At 43.1% G+C, this 12496-nt stretch overlaps 1 protein-coding gene across 1 annotated transcript; it reads left to right on the top strand.

Moving 5' to 3' along the window:
* Positions 1–7224: 7224 nt before the first annotated feature.
* On the top strand, positions 7225–10438 carry OTOR (otoraplin). Its single transcript, XM_045980342.1, has 4 exons — positions 7225–7339; positions 7983–8122; positions 9223–9333; positions 10415–10438. Exons 1-4 carry the CDS (start codon positions 7225–7227, stop codon positions 10436–10438), a joined length of 390 nt encoding a protein of 129 aa, XP_045836298.1.
* Positions 10439–12496: the final 2058 nt, after the last annotated feature.

Below are 12496 nucleotides of genomic sequence, written 5' to 3'. Positions count from 1 at the left end.
TTTGAACTTCCCATTTCATGCTCCTATCCTCTTGATGCAGAATTTTTCCTTAGGAATACTTGCTTGTTAATCTACCGTCTTCTTTAGGAAGGTTTCCCTCTAAGGGAAAGAATTTACAGTCTAGAAAATTTCTTAAGATAAATAGGCTGACTTGTAAAAAATTGTCAATTCTAATCTTAATACCTCTTTGTAATTCTCAAACATCAGGGTCTAATTCTTAAACACCAAAGCTCATTTTCTTTAGCTTTTGATTTATACCTACGGCTGTGATTCAGTCCCCTGCTAGTAAAACCATGGGCATCTTTGGAAGTGGACAGTTTTGCACCTACAGCACACATTGAAGTGACACTTGATAATTTTTACATGTTCTTCTTTGATTATTTCCTTGAATAAAATTTTGAATTTTTATTGTAAATGGGATGACTACTTTTAGACTTATGTAGATTTTTGTCAGGTCACTCTTCCGTATACATAAGGAAGAAAAAACAGTTTTTATTCCTAAAGCTGCCACATTTAGAATCAACCTCTCTCTCTCTCTCTTTTTTAAAGATTTTATTTATTTGAGAGAGCACAGTAGAGGGAGGGACAAAGGGGGAGGGACAAACAGACTCCTCGCTGAGCAGGTAGCCTGACACAGGGTTGGATCCTAGGACCCTGAAATCGACCTGAGCCAAAGGTTTAACTGACTGAGTCACCCAGGTGCCCCTAGAGCCTGACTTACTGAATAACTTATTTGTCAAGTTTATGTTCTCTTGTAAAATGTATTAAGAATGAATTATTGAAAAAAGGACCATGCTCTTGAGATGTTAGAGCAGTGCTAGTTGCTGTTAAATTTTCTAACTTTTAACTCTCAGTGACTGTCCTTACCTTTTCTGAGAGAAGGTTTCACAGATGCCCCTGCTTTGAGTGTCTGTATGAGCGGAAGTAGAAAGGTCTGTGTAGCTGGAGTGGGAGTGGGGTGAGAGCGAGGGAGGGGAGAGTAAGATGGGACTATGTAGGCATTTTTAAGGACTTGCTTTTAAACTCCTTGAAATGGGCAACTCAGATTTTTTTTAAACTGAGTTATTTACAAACAATAAAATTCACCCATTTTTAGTGAGTTTTGGTTAGTGACCCAATTTGATGGATTTTGACGATTGTACACAGTTGTGTAATAACCATAATCAAGAGAGCATTCCATCGGGGCGCCTGAGTGGCTCAGTGGGTTAAGCCGCTGCCTTCGGCTCAGGTCATGATCTCAGGGTCCTGGGATCGAGTCCCATGTCCGGCTCTCTGCTCTGAAGGGAGCCTGCTTCCCTCTCTCTCTCTCTCTGTTCCTCTCTATCTACTTGTGATCTCTCTCTGTCAAATAATAAAATATTAAAAAAAAAAAAAAAAAAGAGAGCGTTCCATCACTCCTCAAAAACAAAGGCTCCCTTTACCCCTTTACAGTTAATCTATTCCCCACCCCAACCCTAGCCATCCCATGATCTGCTTTCTATCACTATAATTGCTCCCTGTCTAGAATACTTTTGGGGGCCCCTTGCTGGCTTGGTCAGTGGAGCATTCAACTCTTTTCTTTTTTTTTTTAATTTGTTTATTTACAGCATAACAGTGTTCATTGTTTTGGCATCACACCCAGTGCTCCATGCAGTACGTGCCCTCCCTATTACCCACCACCTGGTTCCTCAACCTCCCACCCCCCCCACCCCCCTGCCGCCCCTTCATAACCCTCTGGTTGTTTTTCAGAGTCCATAGTCTCTCATGGTTCATCTCCCCTTCCAGTTTCCCTCAACTCCCTCTCCTCTCCATCTCCCCATGTCCTCCATGTTATTTGTTATGGAGCATGCAACTCTTGATCTCAGGGTTGTGGGTTCAAGCCCCACGTTGGGTGTAGAGATTACTTTAAAAAATCATTAGAATGTGGGGCGCCTGGGTGGCTCAGTGGGTTGAAGCCTCTGCCTTTGGCTCAGGTCATGATCCCAGGGTCCTGGGATGGAGCCCTGTAATCGGGCTCTCTGCTCGGCAGTGAGCCTGCTTCCTCCTCTCTCTCTGCCTGCCTCTCTGCCTACTTGTGATCTCTCTCTGTCAAATAAATAAATAAAATCTTTAAAAAAAAATCATTAGAATATTTTTGAAGTTCACCTCTGCATTAGCAGTTTTTACAGTAGATGGGCATTTGGGTTCTTTTTAATTTGGGGATATTAGAAATAAAGAGCTTATGAACATCTGATTACTTTTGAAAGCTTTTTATTTTGATATAATTTCCAATTTATCTAAAAATGCGGAAACAGTACACAGCTCCCATAAACGTTGCTGAACCATTCAGGAGTCGTGCCACCTTGACCCTGTATCACCCCTTAATACTTCAGTGTGTATTTCCTAAGCACGAGACTGCTCTGCTACAGAACTGCCATGTGACCAGCAGAATCAGGAAATAACACTAATGCAGTATCCAATCTTACATTTTGCTGATGTCCCGAAAATGATCCGGGATTCCAATCCAGGATCAGGTCCCATGCGGTTGTGTCTTCAGTGTCCTATGCATTCCTCAACCTGTCCTTACCTTTCTTAATGGTATAACAGAGATATCTCTATGTATGTATTTGTGGCTGTTTCTATACAATCATATGAAAAAGGAATTTCCAGCAGTACCTCTAACTGCAATCCGGCAATGCTGGGTTTCTTCTGGGCTTCTCCATTTCCTTTCTAAAAAAGATTTTATTTGAGAGAGAGAGAGAGAGCACGCACAAGCAGTAGGGAGAGAGAGAAGCAGGCTCTCCGCTGAGCAGGAGTTCAATCCCAGAACCCCGGGATTAGGACCCTGAGCTGAAGGCAGACTCTTAACACACTGAGCCACCCAGGTGCCCCAACCTCCCTTTCCTTCTTTGTAAGTCCTCTGCTCCCAGTGATCAATGTATTTACTTATTTGCATAAATATCCTGGAATATAATCAAATTCTGGGAAGCAAGTCTTCAAGAGGGAAGAGGGGGAAGCAAAAAGGAGCTAACTACCCTTTGAAGATGATTTGATCATGTTGGGATCTTGTGCCCATCTGTTGGAGTTGCGAGGAGTTTTGGAGAAAGTAAGATGTTGTGCCCATCTATTGTGGTTCTCAACTTCGAGTTTAATTTCCACTGCGGATCTGAATCATCTAGGAAACATTTCCAAAAGCCTATGCCTAACCTATACCCTATATCAATTATATCCCAATCTCTAGCCATGAAACCCAGTCATCAATATTTTTAAGCTCCCTGAGTGATTCCAACGTGAGTTAAGAACTAACAAACCAGATTTCTACCTTTCGAAGCAGGTTGTAATGGTTAGACCATTAATTCAAATTGTATTTTTCAAAGGCAGCATATTGATAAGAAGAAGCTGGTGTGGGACACCTGGGCGGCTCAGTCAGTTAAGCGTCTGCCTTCGGATCAGGTCATGATCCCAAGGTCCTGGGATCGAGCCCTGCCTTGGGCTCTCCACTCAGTGGGGAGCCTGCTTCCCCCTCTCTCTCTGCCTGCCTCTGTGCCTACTTGTGGTATCTCTCTGTGACAAGCGAATAAATAAAATCTTTTTAGAAAATTGGTGCTATAATTGATTCGCCCTTAAGCAATATATCTCGAACTTTCATGTTCTTTCAAATCATTTTCATAGCTTATTAAACTGTAGACTGATCTAGCAGGATTGGAGGAGAGGGGTGGGTTTTTCTCTTTTTTTCTTAAGATTTTATTTGTCCATTTGAGAGAGAGAGAAAGAGCATGAGACCGGGGAAGGTCAGAGGGAGAAGCAGACTCCCTGCTGAGCAGGGAGCCTGATGCAGGACTCAAACCTGGAACTCCAGGATCATTACCCAAGCCCAGGGCAGTCACCTAACCATCTGGGCCACCCCACCCCGAGGGGTGGGGTTTGAGAGGCTAATTCATAATGTGATGCTGAAGGTGCTGCTCTGGGGCTATGTTTGGTGACAAAACCCGAGTCTTCGCCCTGATAACTTAGTGAGTCTTGATTTTGGGGTGTTAGGAACCTCTTTTGAAATCTGATAAATCCTAAGGGCTCTCCCCAGGAAAAAACAAAAATAAAACCAAAAACGTGCATGTATACACCTAAGCACACAATTTCAGGGAGGTCATTCATTCAATGAAAACCCGTTTTTCTGGGTGCTGGTGATAGAGCGAAGGGCAAGATCGACAAGTTCCCCATGTCCCAGAGCTTTCACTGTGGTGTATGGGGACAAATCACCTCCACGGAAATAAAGAAGGCCTGTCAGGTAGTGGATAAGTGACGAGGTGGTGTGTCACGGTCACACGATGGATGGACCGAGCTGGAGGAGGACAAAAATGGCTGTGTGAAACGCGTCTACCTGAGGGAGGGCCAGTCTGTGGAGTGAAACCTTCCCCAGCAATCAGCTCTGGAAGGCCTAACATAGAAATGAGCTTTGCATTTTCAAAAGACAGAGCAGCTTATATGGCAGGCTCAGAGCAAGCAGGGAGAAAGTGACTGGAGGGGCCTCAGGGCCAGACCATGCAAGGCCTTGTAGGTCACAGCAAAGGGGTTGCTTCCACCCCATCCACCGCCCAAGCCAGTTTTTAGCCCTTAAAGGAGCCATGGGCTCCATTTTAAGAACTGCAGATCGAGAACTAATTTAGGAACGAGAGCAGAAAATGTCATTTGGTGGGCACCTGGATGGCTCAGTGGGTTAGGCCTCTCTGCCTTCAGCTCCGGTCCCAGTCTCAGGGTTTTGGGATCAAGCCCCTCATTGGGCTGTCTGCTCAGCAGGGAGCCTGCTTCTCTCTCTCTCTCTCTCTCTCTCTCTCTGCCTACTTGTGATCTTTCTGTCAAATAAATAAATAAAATCTTTAAAAAGAAAAGAAAATGTCATTTGGGCATTAAAGGCTCAGAGAATACACCTGAAAATCCAGATGAAGGAGGTGAGCCTGCTCAGGACAGAGCCCTTCTCCGGACCCCCGGATCTGCAAGGTCTGGAGTGTGCCTTCAGGGACAAATGCTCGCAAGTTACTGTAAGTTTAAATTCCAATCTGCAAGCAAAACATTCATTTGCATCTTATCTCTGCCTGCCTGGGATGTGCTCAGATGGCTTGACATCTCTTTTCTTTGCTTCCCCACCTTCTAGTAGCCAATAATGGCTTGGTGTGAATATCAGCCTTAGCCTGCTAAGTTGTTGTGATGGCTTGGTTGAGGATCTCTTCCATGTTTCACTCTGCTCTGGGGCAAGGGTTGGGGGCACTTGGACATGGGGTGGCAATCCCTGTTTCCCTTAAATGCCTCTTAAGTGGCAATTGTCTTCCAGCTCTCCTGTGCTGAGGGCTGGCTTGAGACTGGCACCGTCTGTAAAACGGCTGCCTGATCAGGATTAAGAAGATTTAATCAATGCTTTCGTTTTCCCAGAGACCCTCTTAGGTGCCTAGATTATAAGGAAGGAAAAAAGCACAGGAAACCTGTTTTCGGAAATGACTTCTCGTTCATCTTTTCCTTGAAGGGAAACAGGAAATGAGGAATTTAAAGTCTCAATTCTGGCGCACCTTGGTGTTCATTTGGCTAAGCGTCTGCCTTCAGCTCAGGTCATGATCACAGGGTCCTGGGTTTGAGTCCTGCATAGGGCTCCTTGCTCAGCGGGGAGCCTGCTTCTCCCTCTGCTTGTGCTCTCTCTGTCCCTTTCTCTCCCTCTCAAATGAATAAATAAAAAAATATCTTAAAAAAAGATATTTTGTAGAGGCTGTAGTATCTTTAGCTATCATGAAGATATTGAATTAAACGAGCTTCTAAATCTGGGCCAGCTGTATAAAAGATTGTCCTCTGAAAATAACACACACATACTCATATCCCACCTCCAAAAAAACCTTTTATGAAAAAAATAATACTGTAAGTATATTTTTGCTTTACCATTTTATTTTTTGTACAAAATTATTTTGTACAAAATTTGTACAAAAAAAAATTATTTTGTACAAAATTATTTTGTAATTGTAAAATTTAAAATTTACAATTTAAAAATTTAAAATTTACAATTGTAATTGTAAAATTTGTAAAAAAAAAAAATTATTTTGTACAAAATTATTTTGTAAGTTGAATGCTTGCTCCTCATCTTGTGAGGTGACGGCACGCTGGGGAGAGGGAGGAGGAGGAGGTTCTGCTCTGAAATCTTGTCATCAGCCAAGTCTGACAGGGCACCCTGACGGGGACCTCTATTCTAGAAACAATGGTGTGTGTGGTGGGGGGGGGGGCGTTGTGAGTATTATGAAAGAGACACCAGCCCCAAACACTAGAAAAAGCAGCAACCTATTGCCTGTCTCTCCTCACAGAAAGTAAATCCTTGCGGCCAGGGAATTTTTTATATTCACGGCTACATCTCTTATGCCTGGAACAGTGCTCAGGAAATATTTGTTGACTAGATGGGAGCTGGGTATTGGCACTTCAACTTTGGTGATTTCTAGCAGTGCTCTTCTTTCCATGGGAAAGATTCCCAGAAGCAGGGAGAAGGGTGGTAACAAGAGCCTCTAGCTTTCTCCTGTCTCTACCCAGAAGAATTTTGAGACTGAATTTCAAATGTCCCAGAGGGTAACAACAACAACAAAAAAGATGGTTCCATTCTTTCCAACTCACCTATGTCCTCCGTTCCACATTTGCTAGGGTCTAGATATGGTCATGGCTCATGTGTTCCAAACCATATCTGCCTCAGGACAGACGTGACTTCTGGAAATTCTAAGTGTCCTTGATTTATCTAGTCTATAAATCCACATGTTTATTAATCGGATTTGTTTCAAAGAACATTCTATGTCCTAAGGATATGGGTCTTTCATCTTCAGCAGATTCCTCTAGTTAGAACCAAAGAGGTTCAAAGAGGCTCCTAAATGGAAAGAATATGAAAATGGAGGCCAAAAAATGGTTTTAAATGATTTAAAGTTCTCATAGTTCTTTCCACAATTCCCTGCTAGGGCAATATACCACAGCTAAAATGGCTTTACCTATGGTGGGACTGTTTGGGATATCATTTGTGTATTAATAAAAAAAAGAAAAAGACATCGAGCTTGGGTCTCTTTGGAAAACCAGATGCAAATTAGCCCCTGGATCCCAAGAGCTGTTAGGAAAGCAGAGGAAGGAACGGTGGGCACCTTCCCATTGGCCGGGGGGGACTCACCCAGATGTCTGGCTTCCACATAAAAGACAGGAACCATTGCAGTCAGCTTCCACTTCCAGTTAAAGGACGACAGCAGAAACAGCCAAAAAAGGAAGATGGCCAGACTATTATTATTTTCCCTCCCAGGTCTTGTGGCCGTATGTGCCGTGCATGGAATATTTATGGACAGACTTGCTTCCAAGAAGCTCTGTGCAGATGACGAGTGCGTGTGTAAGGACATTTTTTATGCCTTTTATTATCTTTCTATTATAGAATTGGGAAAAAAAATCCACTAACAGCTGAATATCTAATTGGGCTTTAAGTGAAACTTCTCTAACGTGTATGTCGCTAGCTCTGTTTCTCATGGTCTGTATCTTCGGTGTCTTACTACGGAGAATTCACTCAGTTAAGATTCTCAGCTTTCAGACCTTGGCTATATTACTCTTCTTGAACTGAATGGGAACTATAAACTAGGATTTACTGGTCTCTCTGATTCCCTAGTTTTCTGATATGCCTGGCCTTTTTACTGTTAGAAAATCGAGGAAACTGGGGGTGTCTGGGTGGCTCAGTTGGTTAAGCATCGACTCTTGATTTTGCCTCAGGTCATGATCTCAGGGTCACGGGATTGAGCCCCGAGTCAGGCTCTATGCTCAGCGGGGAATCTGCTTCTCTCTCTCTCTCTTTTCCACAAATCCCCCTTCCCATGAGTTCTCTCTCTCTTTCTTTCAAATACACAGATAAATCTGGAAGAAAGGAAGGAAGGAAGGAAGGAAGGAAGGAAGGAAGGAAGGAACAAACAAACGAACAAAATCCAGGAGACTAAAATGTAGTCATTTCAATGTTTCTTTTCATTTCAATGTTTCTTTTCTTCCAGACACTATTTCTCTGGCCCGAGCTCGAGAAGATTACAATGCCCCAGACTGCAGGTTCATTAATGTTAAAAAAGGACAGCAGATTTACATTTACTCAAAGCTGGTGCAAGAAAATGGAGCTGGAGAAGTCTGGGCTGGCAGTGTAAGATGAGATCCTTTCAAATATACACACATCTTAACATAGGTTGCTCTTACTGTTTTCTCTCTGATCTACCTCCAATATATTTCAGTGTTTGGAACAGGCTCTTAAGAACAATGGAGAGGTTTAGATGCAAGTGTCAAAATTCACACACATTTGCTTTTGTTACATTTTGAAGAAAAAAAAAATTTCATAACAAAACCAAATGTAGGTTTATGTGATGTGTCGTCAAGACCTAGTCAACCATGTGGGAGCTTGAACATCCCAAAGAGCTTGAAACTTACTCAAAAATGTTTGCACGGATTTGCCAAGGAAAAGGCAAGCGTGTTGGCAGTCAGGCTTCACTTCAATATTTTAAAGGAAACGAACGCTCTCTTCAGTTCCAGAAAATCTGTTTTCTTCACTGAAAACCGGCAGGGAGTGGACCGTAGGGAGAGATGAAGCTGAGCTGGTTTCCTGTTCTCATCTACAGCCCCACAGACAGACTCTCAAGGAATGAACGATTAAATCTTAAATTCACTCCAGTATCTGTGCATTCACATTTTTAACTGAGAAAGACCAATTCTTTAAAATAAAAGTATCTATTTTGTTCTTAAGAAACGTACTGACTGAGAAACAAACTGAGGGTTTTGAAGGGGTGGGGGGTGGGGGTGGGGTGGGGGATTGGGTGAGCCCGGTGCTGGGTATTAAGGAGGGCACGTATTGCATGGAGCATTGGGTGTGGTACATAAACAATGAATTTTGGAACACTGAAAAGAAATTAAATAAAATTTTAAAAAGGAAAAAAGAAAAGAAGAAAAGTACTGACTTTGTTTATGGTTCCAAAAAGATTTCGGGCAGCTCACAAGATTGCATGAAATAAAGGAATGCTCAGTGAGACCGGGAAGACGGGGCCGAAGAGGAACAGAGATACACTTTCTGTGGGTTGACTCAGTGGCTGTGAAGGAGCTTCACAGTTGGATCTGAGGCCTCTGGAACCCAGAATGAAAAAGCGAGACATTGCAATTCTGTAACTCTTATTCACAGCAAATGCGACCCCAGAGGGTTTCTAGAAGTGGACCTCCACCCGCAATCCCCTGACTGTTACTCTTCTGGGCACTCAGGTTTATGGAGATGACAATGAGGACGAGATGGGCACCCTAGGCTATTTCCCCAGCAGCTTGGTCGAGGAGCAGCACGTGTACCAAGAAGCCACCAAGGAAGTCCCCACCACGGTAAGTGTCTCAGTAGGCCAGAGGAGAACTCAGATCCTGGGCTAATGCAGGCAAGTGTTAAAAATGGATCATGTTGGGCACCTGCGTGGCTCAGTGAGTTAAGCCTCTGCCTTCAGCTCAGGTCATGATCTCAGGGTCCTGGGATCAAGCCCCGTGTCGGGCTCTCCGCTTGGCAAGGAGCCTGCTTCCCTCTCTCTCTCTCTCTGCCTGCCTCTCTGCCTATTTGTGATCTCTCTCTCTCTGTCAAATAAGTAAATAAAATTTAAAAAAAAAAACCTTAAAAAAATGCATCATGTCACTTACAAGACTCACTGAACAACCCCCCTACTTGCCGTGGAGGCTTCCCCGAGGACAGGGCGGTTCGGGAGAGCATTTACACCTATTCCCACTGTTGAAAGTTTACTGAACCCACTCCCTTTCGTTTTTAGGTACAAGTTATCCTAGAAAGGAGTCCATGTCACAAAGAAAGAAAGGAATATAGTATTCACGGGCTCTTAACTGAGGGTTATATTTATTTACTAAAGCACCTGAGCTGGGAAAAAATCAGCACCTGTATTTAATCGAATCAAAACATTCTTGGAAAAAAAAAATCTTTGGATGCCTTATTTCTGTGGTAGATAGATTCTACTTATGTTTGAAAAAGGAATTATACTCTTTCCAATGCCCTGGGGTCTTGCAAACCCCAGAAGAGACATAAAAGATCCCCTTTGAGCTACTTGGCAAGGTGGTTGTTTTGAAGACATTCTCCTGGAGCTAATTGCTGCGTGAAATAACTTCAAAACATTGCCCAACCCACACGAAAGGGACTCACTTGTCATCCTTTCTGAGCATGCAGCTTGAATGTGTCAAATAACCACCAATTAAAAGTGTATTTGAGAAACTTCACTTTAAGTAGTTTTTGACTTGAGGTGATAATTATGTCATACTCTTGGGGTTCAACCTTATTTTAAATCCAGATTTCCCTTTGATGACCTATGATTTTTTAATAAAGAAAATGCATTTGTTTTCTAGTCCTTGTCTGCTCAGTTCAACATTTTTCTTTTCTTTTTTTTCTTTTTCCTTTTTTGCCTTTTCCCCCCAGGACATTGACTTCTTCTGTGAGTAAGAAATTAGACCTGCAAATAAAAAGGAAACACCAAAAAATATAAACAGTGAAATAACAACAACAACAACAAAAATATGTGTCCCTAATTCCTGACTTTTGTTTCAAGGCTTTCTTGTCCTTACAGGAGGGCTGGGTCTTGGGGGCCAGTGGTGATAGATGAAGGAGTAAATTCTGTTCAGTTCTCTGCTGGCCTGCTCTTCTCACCACCTGGAGGACAGGGTGACTTTTGGCTCAAGGGGGAGAATTGAAAGCAGAAATTCTTTTTCAGCCTAGAGAATCCTCTCTTACACAGGAATGCATACAGAAGACAGTTCATTTGTATTACTTCTTCACTGCAATTCTTGCCAGTTCTTTGGCTCCTTACACAAACTTGGTAGGTGACAGGTCTTACTTTGGACATGCTGTTTTCTAATTATTTGTCTTACTGGCCATTGGGAATGTTATAATGTACCCAAAGGGGATATATCCTCAAAGAATATGCCAGGATTGTTGTTACTTTTAATATTTGATGCCTTTGGGAGGTGAAGCTGGTACGAATGGACGAGCTGTTTGGACTCATAGATATGATATTGGACTCTGCCTCTTTCTCTTTACTTTTAAGTAAGTATGTGTATCTGTAATAAGGGAGGAGCAGCTTATGAAATATTTGTAATGGGATAGTTTCCCCTTTGTGAGTGCTGTTACTGCAAACATTTGAGCTTCCAATCAAGAGACAGGGGGGAAAAGTCTGTGGGTTATTTTCTAGTTCTTTCAACTTCGAATTTCCTCTTCCTGTGCAAAGTCTCCGAGTCAAGGAGGATGTGGGAAGAAATCTGGTGAGGGGGATTGGTGGTCCCAATGGATGTACAAGTTTCTCTACATTTAATTGGAAATTTACTTTGATTGTTCATTCCTAGTATAATTCTTTTGATGTAGTCATGAGTCTGTTTACATGTAATTAAAATGCCTGTGCTCAAAAAACCTGACAATTTCTGACTTAAAAATGGTTTTAAAGCATTTTCACCTGGGGGCGTCAGAAGTCTAGAAGGAGCTTGGAAATGAGGTTGGTTCCTCAGTTTTCTGTGATCTGTTCATCCCACCAGGATGAGGAGGAGAGCATTTAGGACAAGATGGAGACTGGCACTCCAGGGCCATTTTTCCAGCTTTGTCCACTATGATTTGGGATGAATATATTTTTGCCAAATTCTGATGAGGTTCCATTATGTGGAATGGTACCCCAAAAAAGCCCCCCAAACCCAAACCCATCGGTCCACTGCCTCTGTCTTACTGCATGCCATAAAATGTTTCAGGCAGCAACTAGGATGGTCGACACAATTTAAGATAAGAGGCATTTATCCTCTGTTTCTATCTGCCTCTCACTTTCTGGCTCCCCCATTTCAGGTACCCCATTATCCCTCAAGACATCCAGCATCCCTATGACACCCTTTGTCTGCCAAAGTCCCCATCTGTCTGGCCTCATGCTTCCAGCTTTCCTCCCCAAGAACAGGGCTTTGGGCTGCAGTCCCTCCTGGCCATGCCTGCCTCCCCTTCACCAGAACCAATCTCACCCAGGACTTTTGGGGGTCCCTGATTGATTTCCATCTTCTGGGGGCTGAGCTGCATCACCAGAATGGAAGTACCTGTAGGGACTTTAAAACACCAGCTAGTCCCTCAGATGGCAAAGGGCCATCCCTGGCCCGGCAGCAGCATGGGCCTCACTTCAGCGCTGGTTAAGAAGGCAGAACCCACTGAAGACTTTCTGAATCACAATATGCATTTTTTCACAAGACCCCCAGATTCGAGATTCATGGATGCATGGGAGGGAAAGAGAAACCACGTTCTACCCTCCTTATGTCTCTGTCTGGGCCTAGGAATTAAACTGACATAGACAGATTACCAAGGGAAAAGCGGGTGTGTTTAATTCATGTTTTTACATGGAGATCGGAACCTTCAAAGGGAAAATGAAGACCCAAAGAAGCCGTTAGAATCACATACTTACATACCTTTTTCGATAATGAACAACAAATTGTGGGACGTGACAAGCCAAAGAGGCTTGGGCACAGGGCAGTAAATCATGGG

The sequence above is a fragment of the Meles meles genome, chromosome 16 (genome assembly GCF_922984935.1).
Source record: "Meles meles chromosome 16, mMelMel3.1 paternal haplotype, whole genome shotgun sequence".
Lineage (NCBI taxonomy): Eukaryota > Metazoa > Chordata > Mammalia > Carnivora > Mustelidae > Meles > Meles meles.
Note: the sequence above shows the minus strand (reverse complement) of the source record. Positions and strands in the feature narration are given on the sequence as shown.